General features: G+C 42.2%; 1 protein-coding gene across 7 annotated transcripts in view; it reads left to right on the top strand.

Annotated features, from left to right (window-relative positions):
- The window catches only part of FIRRM (FIGNL1 interacting regulator of recombination and mitosis), a 3,243,174-nt gene that overhangs the window by 1,422,761 nt on the left and 1,803,777 nt on the right, over positions 1-16,636 (top strand). For 5 of the 7 annotated variants that reach the window (XM_078686707.1, XM_078686714.1, XM_078686699.1 and 2 more), the window contains one exon: positions 11,646-11,794. The exons of the other annotated variants lie outside the window; for them this stretch is intronic. In XM_078686707.1, the coding sequence (XP_078542833.1) occupies positions 11,646-11,794 (149 nt within the window). The remainder of the gene's footprint in view (positions 1-11,645; positions 11,795-16,636) is intronic. 7 annotated transcript variants of the gene reach the window in all.

The following is a 16,636-nucleotide window of genomic DNA, read 5'->3' as shown; positions in this document are numbered from 1 at the left end:
TGATGCTCAATAATGAAGATTGTTCTGAGTTAATTAAAAGTATTCCTTTTATCGTAACAGTAAGTGAACGGGTTATTTGCTGCAGAAATGTTCTATTTCCTCCCACACATGAACATAGGGAGTTTTCAATCTGGCCACAAATACCAACCTTGGGACACGTTTCAACGGCATGACAAGAATAAGAGCTCTTTTGTCTCAGAGAGAGGTGGCCTTGAGTTCGGCCCGTGAAACTTTCGTACTTCACATAGCGAACACCCGTACACAGGTTTGCCTTTCAATTTCAGCAACATGTTTCCGACTATCTTTAACGCATCCTCCACAAAATCCCTGGCACACTTTTTTAAAGTTGTTACCAGTGGTCTCGTGACTTCATTTGAGAAAATCTTTGGAGTCATCCCTGCTCCCTTTCATTCCATTTTCTCCACTCTGGTTCGTGGATTGCATTTTTACTTGCATTACCAGCGGACGCTCTTGTGCTTTTTTACATTTTTAAATATGGATGTCCCTCCTATGCAACCTCCGACCCTGCAGCTGCTGACACTGTTCCGCAATCGCATGCTAGAATATTATGGCACAATGCCGTTGGCGATATTAAGCACGGCATATGGATTATCTTTTCGGTTCTCCTACTTCACCTGTGTCCAGCCTGTATTTCACTGCCTGACCTGTGATTTCGATTGGGCCATTGATTTGTGTCTCTGCGACTTTAATCAGCTGATGACTCCTATCATTACTCACGAGTTGGTTTGTCCTGGCGAAAGGATTATGGCTGTGGCATTGATGCATGGACTACTTGGTCCCTGGAATTTACTGGCGGCAGCACAGTCTTTCTTGGAACACAGCTTTCTTGAAAACCCACCGAGCTGTCCTCTGATGGTGATAGAGGATCCGGTGCTGGGAGAGCACGTATGTTCTTTTCCGCTTTTAAATTGGATGGCTGAACTGTTTTCGGATGAAGACGGTGACTTCCTATTGGAGGCTGTTGCAGCTTATTTTGCATACACAGTTATGTCATAGACCTTTTTCATGTTTGATATGCTGAGTACTAGCATTTCATTGACAATTCATTGACTTATTTGTCAAGTTTTTATTATTTACCTTGCCTATTGGCTTAAGACTCGATAAAGTACTTGGCTGTTTTATTTTTCTTTAGCATTGAATTTTCCTAGTTTTTAATGCTTTACCTTGCGGACCGTCCACATATAAACTTGCAATCTGCTCTCATGAGATGGCACTTCTATTATCTTATTCAGTTCGTTTCCGGATCATGAGGAGGTGTCATCTAGGTCCTGGATATCTTTACACCGTGTTAAGTTAGCATGGGCTCATTACCGGTTTAAACGCCATTTTTCCTTTTTTGCAACTTCTGCACACGACACTTAGTTGTTGCTTTAGCTTTCCACCTAGTAGTTCATCGTGGTTTACATGAGAATAATATGTTATTGGTCTACTATCTGCTTTACTTGTTAAACTATATCTGTACAGCGAGTGCTAAAGTTTCAAGAACAACACAATACAGAATTGTTATGAGGTCTGATCTCCACGACTTCATACTCATAACATAAGTGCAACTTCTGCCAATTCTGGGCATGAGGCGGGTTTTATATTGCTTTGCCGAACACACATACACAACAGTTGATGCGGTTCACATGAAGAGAGAGCTGGTGTATGCTGATGTGATTCCTTCAAATCTAAGACACTAAAGTATGGACACGCCCTAAACCAACACAAAGAGACCTTCTTAGCAAATAATATAATATGTGTTTTAGGGAGGGTGAGATATAAGCAGCCGCGGGCCGTGGAGGGAGTTACGATGGGGCAGGGAGGCGGGGAGGGGGAGAAGCAGGGTGGAGCCCTCTCTACCTTGCCCCTCCCCCTCCCCGCCTCCCTGCCCCACCGTAACTCCCTCCACGGCCCGCGGCTGCTTATAAGTGTTGCTAACTCTTATTCATTTACAGCATGTTAACATACTGTCACCATTCGCTTTTTATGTACTAGTAACTATGCTGGTAATTTTGCTACTGATAATATGTGTACTTGTATTCTCCACCCTGCTTCTCCCCCTCCCCGCCTCCCTGCCTCACCGTAACTCCCTCCACGGCCCGCGGCTGCTTATAAGTGTTGCTAACTCTTATTCATTTACAGCATGTTAACATACTATCACCATTCACTTTTTATGTACTAGTAACTATGCTGGTAATTTTGCTACTGATAATATGTGTACTTTTATTATCTAAGGTACTACGCCTGAGAAGACGGCATTAGTAAATAAACATTTCAAATACACATGTGTTCTTCTTAACTCCATGTTCTGGTTTCTAAGAAATATATAACGACCGACTGTTCATGAGTTCCACGTATCCTGAGGTACTATAAGTTCATATTCTGGATTGTCTAAACATTGAGAGTTTGTTATATCCAATGTGACACTGTACCTAGCTTGCTAAATAGTTTTTGATTACTAACGTGAGTTTTGGGACACCCTAATTCGCCGAGGTTCCAATCCTCTGTCCACAGTTCTGTGTGAGAACAGAAACCCTGCGACAGGGGCACCCCCGACCCTTGCTGGAGCTTCATCACACTTGCGATACAACTCCAGCAATGCGCCACCTTTACGGCACAGATACATCACGCATCTGTGCTGTTTTTGCCCCATGATGCGCCGCATTGTAAATGCAGCACACCATAGGTGACGGAACAGCGGCACAGAATGACTAACACATCCCTGGTGATGCGCCAGTCATCATAAATCTATCCCTATGCTTCTTATCTTGTTAGAGATGAACCGCCATATGTATCATCAAAGTTATTTGCATTTCCTAAATAGCGAACTTTAAGGAATAAATAGCGATTCTTTACCATTCCTAGTTTGCGATGAGCTATTTGCTAATTAGCCGAATGTAGCCCAATGAAGCCCAATGTAGCCCAATGTAGCCCAAAGATGGCCGCCAGACACACAAAAAAACAAATGTAGCCCAAATATCAGCCAGATGTAGCCCAACTATAGCCCAGTGACAGAATGACCAATCAGCTTCGCAAACCTCCGTTACGCGAAGCGGAGCGCTGTTACAGATATATATCTTTTTTTGAACGTTAATTTCTCAAAATCCACTGGAGCACATATATTGAGACCTAGCAAAGGCACATCGGGCTACCAGTCCCTAATATTTTGCCAAGTTTCGTGCAAATCCATTCAGCCGTTCAATTATTATTTTTATTATTTTTTTTTGCCCCGCGGGGCCCTTTTAAAACCTCCACATCAAACCTAGGGGGTCAGCGAGGATCTACTATGCCCCCTTATAGTTATTTCCCCCTTTGTTTTGACCTCCTCTTGTCTCTCGATCCTACCGAGAGACAAGATGGCGGCCGCTACGGACTGTTTGGAATGTTGACAGACGCCGGAGAACCAATCAGCTTCGCTTCACAAAGCTCCGTTGCGCGAAAAGTCCGCGAACCAGAGCGCTAACCGGTCCGCTGTTACAGATATATATCTTTTTTTAAACGTTAATTTCTCAAAATCCACTGGAGCACATATATTGAGACCTACAAAAGGCACATCGGGCTACCAGTCCCTACAATTTTGCCAAGTTTCGTGCAAATCCATTCAGCCGTTCGGGCTAAAAGTGAGGCCAACCGCCCTATGGAAAACTCAATGTTAAAAACACGTTTTGGGACCCCCCTTTTTTCTCGGCCCCCACTGGACGAACCCCCCCCAAATTTTCAAGGGCTGCTCAGAAACAAAATGTGCCATTTTCCTGAAAATTTCAGCCAATTCCGTCCACAAACGCCAAAGTTATTAGACATAGAATTTTCAAAAAACCCATAGAGAAAAAATCCTAACTATATATACCTACTGGCGACCGCCAGTAGGTAATATATATAAACACACTTCCTTCTTCAAACTTCAAAGAAGTGCACCGACACTTGGCAAAGTTGCATTTCAAATCTTTTAATGGTGAGACAGCACGAAGGTAGCAGCAATCAATCCCAACGTTTCTGCTCTACTCGAGCCTTGATCACAGGAGGCAGTCTCTTTTTTCAAAAAAGGGCCCATGTGACTTCCATTTAAATCTAATTTGCATGGGCCGTATTTTTCATGAAGAGCACGCAAAGGAAAACTTTTTCAAATTAATAAAGGTGTACCAGCGCTGTCATTTCATATTGGTAGAAGACAATTTTGCGCAAACACTTCTTAATAATATATTGTTCCTTTGCGCTCAAAGCCAAGTTTGCCAGCTCACACAGTTCGTTATTTCAGTTTCACTCACAGTTCTGAAATGCTCCTGAAGCCAACAGTCCGGAAATAATTTCCTCTGCTCCCAACTCGCCGCACACTGCAAAAGGCTGGGGGCAAGCAGGTCAGGCTTCAACCATTAATTTCTCACGACAGTGCCCCACGACACAAGCCTGTTCCTTGAAGGGCGGTCAGTGCATTCAGCGCAGGGCTTCTGTTTGAAAATAAACACACTTCCTTCTTCAAACTTCAAAGAAGTGCACCGACACTTGGCAAAGTTGCATTTCAAATCTTTTAATGGTGAGACAGCACGAAGGTAGCAGCAATCAATCCCAACGTTTCTGCTCTACTCGAGCCTTGATCACGGGAGGCAGTCTCTTTTTTCAAAAAAGGGCCCATGTGACTTCCATTTAAATCTAATTTGCATGGGCCGTATTTTTCATGAAGAGCACGCAAAGGAAAACTTTTTCAAATTAATAAAGGTGTACCAGCGCTGTCATTTCATATTGGTAGAAGACAATTTTGCGCAAACACTTCTTAATAATATATTGTTCCTTTGCGCTCAAAGCCAAGTTTGCCAGCTCACACAGTTCGTTATTTCAGTTTCACTCACAGTTCTGAAATGCTCCTGAAGCCAACAGTCCGGAAATAATTTCCTCTGCTCCCAACTCGCCGCACACTGCAAAAGGCTGGGGGCAAGCAGGTCAGGCTTCAACCATTAATTTCTCACGACAGTGCCCCACGACACAAGCCTGTTCCTTGAAGGGCGGTCAGTGCATTCAGCGCAGGGCTTCTGTTTGAAAATAAACACACTTCCTTCTTCAAACTTCAAAGAAGTGCACCGACACTTGGCAAAGTTGCATTTCAAATCTTTTAATGGTGAGACAGCACGAAGGTAGCAGCAATCAATCCCAACGTTTCTGCTCTACTCGAGCCTTGATCACGGGAGGCAGTCTCTTTTTTCAAAAAAGGGCCCATGTGACTTCCATTTAAATCTAATTTGCATGGGCCGTATTTTTCATGAAGAGCACGCAAAGGAAAACTTTTTCAAATTAATAAAGGTGTACCAGCGCTGTCATTTCATATTGGTAGAAGACAATTTTGCGCAAACACTTCTTAATAATATATTGTTCCTTTGCGCTCAAAGCCAAGTTTGCCAGCTCACACAGTTCGTTATTTCAGTTTCACTCACAGTTCTGAAATGCTCCTGAAGCCAACAGTCCGGAAATAATTTCCTCTGCTCCCAACTCGCCGCACACTGCAAAAGGCTGGGGGCAAGCAGGTCAGGCTTCAACCATTAATTTCTCACGACAGTGCCCCACGACACAAGCCTGTTCCTTGAAGGGCGGTCAGTGCATTCAGCGCAGGGCTTCTGTTTGAAAATAAACACACTTCCTTCTTCAAACTTCAAAGAAGTGCACCGACACTTGGCAAAGTTGCATTTCAAATCTTTTAATGGTGAGACAGCACGAAGGTAGCAGCAATCAATCCCAACGTTTATATATATATATATTCACTGAAAAAACCATAGGTTATAGACCATATATAGTTAGGAATTAGCATTTAAAAAACCTTTTTTTACTCACACAAAACCATTGAAATTCCATATATAGTTAGTTGCACTAACTATATATCGCGCACCTGCAATCCACTGCTGATCATGTCACATATTACATCATTCATGACATGGTCAGTGACATCACTGATGACATCACTGATGACATCTCAAATGACAGTGGAAGTATACGTGTCTGGACGAAGGATTTAGTAGGTGCATGACTGAATGTATGAGTGAGTGATTAAATGTGTCTCACTGAGTGCATGGGTTAGTGACTAAACTGTCTTAATTTGTGCATCATTATGTCTGTTCTGTAAACTGCTGCATGTGTTGATCGGTAGCTATATGATTAACTATATGGGTTATTGATTGATTGTCCAAGTATTTGTATGGGAGACTGAGTGTGTGTGTGGCTGGCTGGGAGGTGTGTGACTCTGTGCAGATCAATGTGTACTTGTATCAATGATTGTATAAGAGAGTAAGTATGTGTTAGTATATGTTTGAAAATGTAAGGTGCTCTATGTTTAACTGTATAGACAAGAAAATGGAAGTGTGATTGATTCTTTACAGGACTGACTAGGTGTGTGAGTAACTCCATGGATGAGTGGCAGAGTGTGAGTGTCTGTATAGGTGTATGAGTGCATATGATAGTGTTGTAAAGATGAGTGATGGTATGTATGAATGATTGAATGGGTGAATGAGTGAATGTGTGTGTAGACGTAGGAATCAGTGAGTGCGTATGTAGTAACTAGTATTGGTGTGTCAATGGTTTCAAAAATTATACTCTGTATTTAACACTGGGTGTAACAGAGGTTATATTAAAATGTGAGGAGATGCATTGTATTGTCACATGAATGATATCATCAGTAATGTGGTCATTGATGTCAAATGAGATGTCATCAGTGATGTCATCAGTGATGTCATTTGAGATGTCATCAGTGATGTCATCAGTGATGTCACTGACCATGTCATGAATGATGTAATATGTGACATGATCAGCAGTGGATTGCGGGTGCGCGATATATAGTTAGTGCAACTAACTAACTATATATGGAATTTCAATGGTTTTGTGTGAGTAAAAAAAGGTTTTTTAAATGCTAATTCCTAACTATATATGGTCTATAACCTATGGTTTTTTCAGTGAATTTTCAAGGTTTTGTAAATGCTAATTCCTAACTATATATGGTCTATAACCTATGGTTTTTTCAGTGAATTTCATTGTTTTTTTAAAAGCTAATATCTATATCTGTAAAATATATTCTTTATTACGTGACGTATCACGTAGCCACGTGAGATGCCTCATGACACGTCGCATAACCGTGACGTATCGGCTCTGCAGCGCAAACAAAACCCGTAACGTAAGCGCGCCGGAGCACGCTTACAGATATATATATCTTTTTTAACCTTAATTAGCCAAAATCCACACGTGCACATATCTTGAGGCCTTGCAAAGGCACATCAAACAAACAGTCCCTACAATTTTTCAAAGTTTTCTTGATAATCTATTCCATTATTTTTTTTTTTACTGTTTCTCTTGTTACGCTTACCGGGACGCTACCCGGTACGCGAACCGGACGCTCCAAAAACACAAGATGGCGGACTCCCGTTACGCTGCCGGTTAGCTGCCCGGTTCGCGTACCGGGAAGCGCCTCTACCGCGAAAAATCGCAATTTTTTTTTTTGCCCCGCGGGGGACTTTAATATCCCCCTCATCAATCCTAGGGGGTCAGGAGTGGTTTACCTTGCCCCCTTTCCTTCATTTCCCCCTTCGTTTTTCACCACATCTTGTCTCTCGAACCTACCGAGAAACAAGATGGCGACCGCTCCGGACTGTTTACAATGTTGACAGCTACGCTGCCGGTTAGCTGCCCGGTGAGCTGCCCGGTTCGCGTACCGGGACGCGCCTCTACTGCGAAAATTTTTATTTTTTTATTTTTTCCCCCGTGGGGCACTTTAATATCCCCCTCATCAATCTTAGGGGGTCAGGAGGGGTCTACCTTGCCCCCTTTCCTTCATTCTCCCCTTCGTTTTTCACCACATCTTGTCTCTCAATCCTACCGAGAGACAAGATGGCGGCCGCTCCGGACTGTTTAGAATGTTGACAGACACCGGAGAGCCAATCAGCTTCGCTTCGCGAAGTTCCGTTACGCGCCAGGTACGCGAACCGTGGCGCTGCCCGGAGCGCGCTTACAGATATATATCTTTTTTTGAACGTTAATTTCTCAAAATCCACTGGAGCACATATCTTGAGACCTAGCAAAGGCACATCGGGCTAACAGTCTCTACAATTTTGCCAAGTTTCGTGCAAATCCATTCAGCCGTTCGGGCTAAAAGTGAGGCCAACCGCCCTATGGAAATTAACATGGGAAAAACACGTTTTGGGACCCCCCTTTTTTCTCAGCCCCCCCTTGACAAACCCCCCCCCCAAATTTTCAGTGGCTGCTCAGAAACAAAATGTTCAATTTTCCTGAAAATTTCAGCCAATTCCGTCCACAAACACCAAAGTTATTAGACATAGAATGTTCAAAAATCCCATAGAGAAAAAATCCTAACTATATATACCTACTGGCGACCGCCAGTAGGTAATATATATACATATGTATGTGTGTATATGTATATATATATGTATGTGTGTATATATATATATATATATATATATATTTTAGTACTCTGGACATATTTGTATTCTTTACATACACATATATTATGTACCCCCGGCTCCCTGTACAGTGCTTATGGCTTTGATGAGGATTCAGCTGGAAGAGAATTTTATGTCAAAGGCCCGGAGGCCAACATTATGCATACCCTTTTATTACCGCCCAATATCTTAGGATTAGAATACAACCAAAATTCTAGAACTTAGAACATGTATAAGTCCCTATGACCAGCAGCCATCTTCCTCTTTTGTTGCTGCTCGAACATAAGATAAGTACTCAGTTCGAGTTCTTGAATTAATTTAATAAGTCTGTTTAATTAGCGTTAAATTAAGAATGAGTATGATTGAGTAAGAGAGTATAAGCTGATATTTATGATGATATTTAAAGTCTTTCGTTTGAAAAGACTTTATAATCTAATGAGTGAAATTAACTAAATTCTGTTAAATTTAGGTCTTAGAACGTATTATTGTTAAATGTATATATTTTAGTAATGGAATATGTGTTGAAAATATATTATTGCGGATTACCGTCGTAGATTTTCAATTGACAGTTGAAGAGCGTACGATCTCGAACAATCGCTGTGCGCGTCGGTTTCTGTTATAGATTCTAAGCGCGAGAGCAGGCGCGAGAGCGAAGACAGAATATTACTCGTTATATGAGAGATCTCTAAGAGGAAAGGTGTTGTGGAGCAGAGGGGCCACCGTACGTGCGTAACGTGCGGCGGCCATTTTAGGTGTTTGGGAAGCGTCTAGATTTTAGGATTGAACGTGACCGGCCATGTTTAGGGGTTTGTTTTTTTATTGTCGACTGATCGTCAGTTTCAGTCAGAGTTCGTGAGTTCAGGAGAGGTGCCGGTTTGTTGTGTTTTTATAGTAGGAAAACGATTTTAGGAGAAGAATAATTAGAGGTTATATTTGAGGAGTTTTGGTATTCTTGTAGTGATTATTTAAGGAGGATATTTATTTAGAAGAAAATATGATGGAGAAAGAGGATTTATGTATGGAAGATAGAATGAAGGGATTTATGGAGAAAATGTTTGGAGAATTTAGTGCCTCTATGGAAAAGAAAATAGAGAGCACAATAGCAAAAAGAGTAAAAGAAGGTGAGATTATTCAGAGATCTGGTGAGGAAGATGGTTTCTTTACATCTGAAGAAGTTGAAGAGATGGCAGGGACTTCCTCTGGAGGAACAAAAAAGAAGGAAAAGAAAAAAGAATGTGGTTAAAGGGAAACCATCAAAAGAAAAGGAAAATAGAGTGCAGAAAGAGAATGCTATAAAGGCAAAAGTGGGTGCTATAAAGGCACAGAAGAAAGGACATATTACTGTGGCATGTGATGGCAGTTCGACTAGTGGGGATGTGGAGATTACGTGCAGCTCTAGTTTGGATGATTCTGATGTGGAAGAGTTTAAGGTTAAGAGAAGGAGAGTAGATGAGGAAATTAAATTGGAGTTTGAGGAATTTGTTGATCCACAAGGAGATCAAACAATACCGGAGTTGACGTGAGCGAAATGCGTCAATGGGTTCAACGTGCAGTTTGCTTGTTGGGAAATGCGAATGCAGCACTCTGCCTGGAAAGGAGAAAAAGTATCTTGTTTAAGATAGATCCAAAGCTTGCAGATTTGGCTGGCAAGGAGTTGGGTGAACAGAGCGATGGACTGCTGTTCGGAGATGATTTTGTAATTCTGCCAGATTGCAGGGACATATTGATGGATGTTCAGGGGAACTTTCACGACCTGGTGGTCACAGGACAACTGAAGTTGATGGCTTGGTTGATTTCAGGAGAGTTTGGCAAGTGCAGGGTTTATCAAAAGAGGCTGAGGAGCTTGTCTCAAAGTCATGGTCTAAAGGGACTTCTAGGGTGTATGAGTCAGCGTGGAGAAAGTGGAATGGTTGGTGTGTTGAGAGGGGTTTGGATCCCATTTCAGCACCTGTGGTAGAGGTAGCAAATTATTTGTCAGGTCTTTTTTGTAGTGGTTTGGCGTATAATTCAGTTAATCTAAGTAGATCTGCTATTTCAGCGGGGCATGGTCTGGTGGATGGAGTTCCAGTTGGACAGCATGCTCTGGTCAGGAGATTGGTTAAAAGTGTTAGGGTGGTTATTCCACCGAAGGCTAAGTATGATTCACTTTGGGACGTCACTTTGGTGTTGAGGGAGCTTGAAAGTTGGGGGTCAAATACAGGGTTGGATTTGAAATTCTTGACTTGGAAGATGACAATGCTGTTGTGTCTGGTTTCGTTTAGGAGGGTGTCAGATGTTAGGGCTTTGGATGTTAATTCTAGGTTTTATCAACCAGAGGGAGTGTGTTTTGAGGTTAAGAGAAGGACGAAAACGATGTCAAGAACAATTTTTTATCCTCTTTTAGAGGGAGAGAGTGTTTTGTGTGTGGTTAAGTGCCTGAAGGAGTATGAAAAAAGGACTTCTGCTTTGAGAAAAGCAGATTGTAAGCAGTTATTGATTTCTTATGTTAATCCGTATAAGGCTGTGTCTACTCCTACTTTGGCGAGATGGGTGAGAAATGTGATGGTCAAGGCAGGGGTGGATACTAGTGTTTTCGGGTCCCATTCGGTGAGAGGGGCTATGGCTAGTAAGGCCTTTGTTAAAGGTTTTAGTTTGGGCGGAATTTTGAAGGCAGCAGATTGGTCAAATGATTCGACTTTTCGTAAGTTTTACTTTAAGCCTGTGGAAAATGTTTTGAGTAAGGTTTTGGAAGAACTTTGAACATGCATAATATTAGCCTCCGTGCCTTTTTTAATAAAATCATGATTTTCTTTACATTAAAACTGTGGAAAATCTGCATTATCATTACAGGTAAGTAACTTATCCTTCCTAAGCTTTGTGGTTATGTTTGAAGGCATATATCCACTTTGCCAACAAAATCGTCCCCTTACTGCTCCAGGATAATGGTGTTACATAATGAAGCAAGCCTCCACACTCTTGTAGACTTTTATGGCAGTCGTGTTCAAAAACAGGTTGCTAAACAAATTAGCAATTTGCTGCGTGCAAGTTTGACAAATAACTTAATATCTTTATTAATTGATTAACTCTAATGCAGCCGTTTTTACATATTTCGAACATATACTAATAGTTTTTCAACAGTTAGTTTGTATGGGAAAACTTGTTGAATAATTGTTTTTCTGTATTTTCAAAAACCTGAAATATGTAGTAGTATAATATGTGTTTGTCTTTGTTTGTCAGTAAGTTTCCTCCCGGACTGAATGCTACAGCTATGTCTGAGGTTCACAGGGATGAGATGACCTGCATTTTTCTTGTCTCCCTGGATCCCCTCATCGAGCAGCTTCTTACTTATAACCCTTTTGTGGAGCAAGTTTTAAGCGAAACCTTAGGTAAATAATTGTTAAAATTATGATGTCTTAAAACTTAAGTGATTGTTTACTTAAATTGTTTTTATTTGAAAAAAGCTGCTAGTATTTGAAAAAAGGCTGCTACTGTGCATTGGTACTACTGTTGATATTTATCTTTCTCTTGCTTCTGCAAGGTGTGATTTGTTTCCCTCCGGTATTTTGTTAGTAGTTTCAAAATCTAGAATTCACAGAATTGATAATCCATAGTTTTGTTTGGCTAATCAGCTGGGAAACATCACATAAAGATGCTAAATCGTAACATGGGCAAAATCACTGGTCACGATTTACTCACATGTTGTAATAGAGTTTGACTACAGTTGAATATAGATCTTAAGAACGTGAGCCCTTTGGTTATGGAGGGAAGTAATTTGCAGAATTATGCAGTGTACTTTCAAGTCTCTAATTGTTTACAATATTTCCTGGATGGCACTTGCAGATTTAATCTAAAAATGACAACTGCGCTGTCAACAATATGAAAATGACAGGCACTTGTGTCTTTGAACACAGAAGATCATGAAAGACCCTAGCACACACACAAGGATCAACTGTATTTTGTACCACTTAAGGTTTTAAATTTCACTAAAACCGTTATTATATATGAGTATATGTATATCCCCCATGAGAAATGTTACATTGGGCCCACCTCAAAAACTGGCACCTATAGCTATAAACCTGTGAGATAATATTTGATGATCTTTCAGCAATAAACTAAACATGCTGTAATGAAGTATTATTTACTTTCCTTCTGGTTTTAGTCTCAAACATGTATTAAGTAGGACCCAGCTGTAGTAGAAATAGGCCTCTTGTTTACTCTGCATTTCTCCAAAGATGAAACTTCATACACTTATTTAACATTGCACGTCCCCTGTGTTGTCGGGTTGGGGTGTATGTAATATGCTTCTGATAATTGATGGTAAATGGTGTATAATGCTTGATTAATATATTTTAAGAAATAATAAAATAAATATTGTTAAAACATTGCACGTTTCCTCTGACGTAAGTTAATGTTTTAACCCTTGCTGACCTATTATTTAATTTTTCTGCTGGTATTATCATTGGGTTTGTATGGAGCTGTTTTTTATTTATGAGAATATATGTTTAACTTTGTGTCTCATGCTCTAGCTAAGGCCTTATTACGGGTTGAGGGCCTAATTCCGTCTTCTGCAAATACGTTTCCACAGGATTTGGAATTACAAGCCGTGTGATAAAATAAAAAATCACTTTATTTGATCTTGTTAAAATAAAGATCATAAAAGTGAAATAGGGATCATAACTGTATATTACAATCTCATAAAATGACAGTGCATACAGTTAAAATCAAAATAATACATCAGAACTGAGATTACATAAAAATCTTATGCATGAATAGCAAAAAATAAAAAAAGGAATAAAAACGCAGCTAATAAAATATAAGCTAAAACCTCTCAGGAGACCACCAAAATACTCCCAAGCTTCATAAACTAGTATAACAATGTTGCAATTTTAGCATAACCGAGAAATAATTCATATTGTAATATACATAATTCCATTAAAAATGGGCCTTATATGATTAAAATATATCATCTATAAAAATGATCATCATTAGCAGGGCTCGAAAAATCCATTGCATTAGCAAACCAGATTTAATTAGCATGAGTTATTTTAATGTCCTACTCGCTCTTTCTGGCTATTAGGAAGACAAACTGACTTTTGACATCTGTCTCTGAAAGCAAAGAAAATGTAACAAGATAACATGATTTAAAGGCATCTTTATTGCTCATAAAGTGAATGCACAATAAAAATACCTTTACATCTTGTTAACTTATCACATTAACTCAGCTTTCAGAGACTGAGGTCAAGCGCATTACAGTTAGGTCAAGTAGATTTTTTAAGTTACTTGTCCTGCAGGTCTAGTAACAATTGTTTGATTTTTCGACCCTTGATTAGGGGTCAAGTGATATCCAAGTCATTATCATTTTCACACCCTCATAGTTTTTCCCTGAAACAAATCAGAACAGTGAAACCTACTGAAATTTACTAGGGGGGGTTACAAAAGGCAACACATATGGAATTTTATGTGTGTTAGAAACTGGTTCTGCATGTTATGCCTTGTTTCCTGTTCAAAACTCAAGACAGGAGGTATTTACTACACCTGGTAAATTCCTCACCCTAGGGTAATGGTATTTAACTAGTATAGTAAATTCCGTACGGTAAGAAGGTAGGATCCTTCTAGCATGGTTCCCCCCTCTTTTGTCCTGGTGTCAGTGTGGTTTGCACTAGTCTGACTGGGATCCTGCTAATCAGGGCCCAAGTCATTGTGCTCCCTCCCTAAATTGGACTATGGTAAGTACTTTGGTACCTTCCTAATTGGCTACTGGTTTACCCTTCTAAGTCCCTAATTTATTGTACTAGGGTACCCATGTCATAGGTGCACCAGGGGTCTCCCATGGGCTGCAGAATGCATTATGCCACCCATGAGAGACCACTCAAACTGTGACTATAGGTCTACCATAGCAGCCTGTGTGAACTGGTGCCAGCATCACTCCCATTAGATATAAGTTTCCTTAAATCTGAAGGTGGAGAAGTGTGGCTCAATGGTTAGAGCGGCAGACCCTGATGCAGAGGTCTGGCCCGGGACCAGGGTTCAATTCCCGCCTCGGCGGCTCTTGGACTCAATTTCCCCGGACCTGATAATTCTTGCCTCGGTGCCTAGTCTAATCATGAGTCCCACTCTGCGACTCTGGGCAATAGCTTGCTTAATCTCCACAACGACCCCAGCAGCGCTTGGATGCCTGGCTTCACCTTGGGGGTGGCCAGGAGTGGACATTTCACACCAAAGCCAGGATGGGTTACACAGCGGTATGAATACAGCGCTACGAGACCTCTGGGTAGAAGTGCGCTCTATAAATACAAACACATTTACATTTACAAATCTGAGGTCACTGCCTTTGAAACCTATGTGACCCCCAAGGTAGGCCTTTCAATCCTGAAGGCAGGGTGGTTGGTTATAGGTGTGAGGGTGCCCTGCATGAGCAGGACACCCCCTACAAACCTAGGAGTCAATACTCCTGGCTTTGTAAGTGTGGGCAGCCATTCTATACATATAGTGGACATCAAGTCAATTATGAGATGTCTATCTATATATTGGCTATACCGACACTGGTCATGTTTGGTATAAAACCTGTTGGAATCCTACCCCAACACCAATTACAGTGTTAGATGTAGGATCCCATGTGCTGGGGGGCTCCCCCAGGGAATCCCCTGTGTTCCTGGTACCAGCCTTTCAGGGTCTAACAGCAAACTAGTGATGCTGCCGACCACAGACACGATCCTGACATCCTACTTCTGAGCCAAGCTTAAGCAGGGGAAGGTAGAACAATAGGTTTCCTGTCACAATGAGGTTTGACCACCTCCCAGAGAGGACTTAGTGTATAGGGCTGGGGTGGCGGTGCTTGCCAGCGTCACCAGACTGCTTTGAAGGGCACATTTTGTGCCCTCCTTGCATACTCCAGTTAAAACCAGTTCAGAGAGCCGTTGGCTCCCGCTCTGGCAAAACTTGACAAAGGATATGGGAGTATCTTTCCCTCTGTCCAGCTGTCCTCTGGGAGGCACCCTTTACCTGTGGGTGGCTCTTCAGATTCATCGTGGGACAAGATTCAGACCCGAACCCATTTCTATTTCTACCGTCTGGGCACTTTGGACTTCACTTTCAGAACCAAGACTGCATCTGAGAAGACTCCTACTGCTCCTGGTCTAGTCATCCTGCCAGTCTTCTGCGCCGTCTGTGCCTGTGCTTCATCCAGGTTCTTCTCCAGGCCTGTGAGCATCTAAGACACCCAAGGAATCTCCCTTGGATTGAAGAAGTCACTCCCTTGCATCTGCAGGCACCACAACTAAGCTGACCGGTCTGCTGCTCCGAACTTTGAAAGGCCCAGCAACACAGGTGGTGGTACTGCAACTCCCTCGAGGCCTACACTGTCTTCTCGCCGAGTTTGAGGGCAGTATCCCTCGTAGGAACCGCTGGAGCAGCACACTTGTGCACCGCGTCGACTTGCCGTTGCCAAGGCTTGTTGACTCTCATCTCCAAAGATCTTCACGATCCAAAAAGCTCCATGCTCCAGCATCTCTGCCAAAATATTCTTCCCCACTGCATCCTCTGCCCCGTGGGCCTTTATCTTTGGTGAGCTGCTCGAGGTCCTCTTGCGACTCCTGCGCCTTCGGCCTCTAGGTCTTCTTGAGGGTCTGCTTTGGCTCCAGTGGGCTCCCTTGCTTGCTTGGAGCCTGCTCTGACTTACCTGTTCGCAGTGAGTCACTTGGACCTTGCTGGTCTCGACACTGCACCTTTTTCGACTACTACGTTGGTGGCCGTGGCAAAGCCTTGTTGGTGCCCCTGCCAGACATCGTCCCTCTGGCTCTTGACATCCGACGTGGGACAGCCTGTGAATGGCTCCTGGTCTTCCACAGCATTGCCTGGTCCACACACCTGCAGCTCCAAGTGCACGTCAACTCTCCTCTATCTCCGACATCGGTGGTCATTCGTCTCCTTGCCTCCTGGTCACTCGTGAGTGGCATAGACTCTGTCCCTTCTGCTTGCGGGTACCTGTCATCTTGAATCCTCCTTTGGGTTCCACCAGACTCTTTCACCTTCTTCGCCAGTGGCATCTTCACTGAAGTCCTCCATTGTGGTCTACGGCGGTTTCCCACATTACTTCGCACCTATGCACCCGGCTTCCTTGGTGCAGGTATCCTGGTTCCTGGGGTATCCACCAGTGCGGTGACTCTCCAACCTTCAATCTTCCACGGGGTTTCTTCAGTGTCCTCTTGGAAGGGTCCTTCTGCAAAACT

This window comes from Lissotriton helveticus, chromosome 1_1 (genome assembly GCF_964261635.1).
Source record: "Lissotriton helveticus chromosome 1_1, aLisHel1.1, whole genome shotgun sequence".
NCBI classification, from domain to species: domain Eukaryota; kingdom Metazoa; phylum Chordata; class Amphibia; order Caudata; family Salamandridae; genus Lissotriton; species Lissotriton helveticus.
The sequence above is the reverse complement of the archived record's forward strand: the minus strand, read 5'-3'. Positions and strand labels throughout refer to the sequence as shown.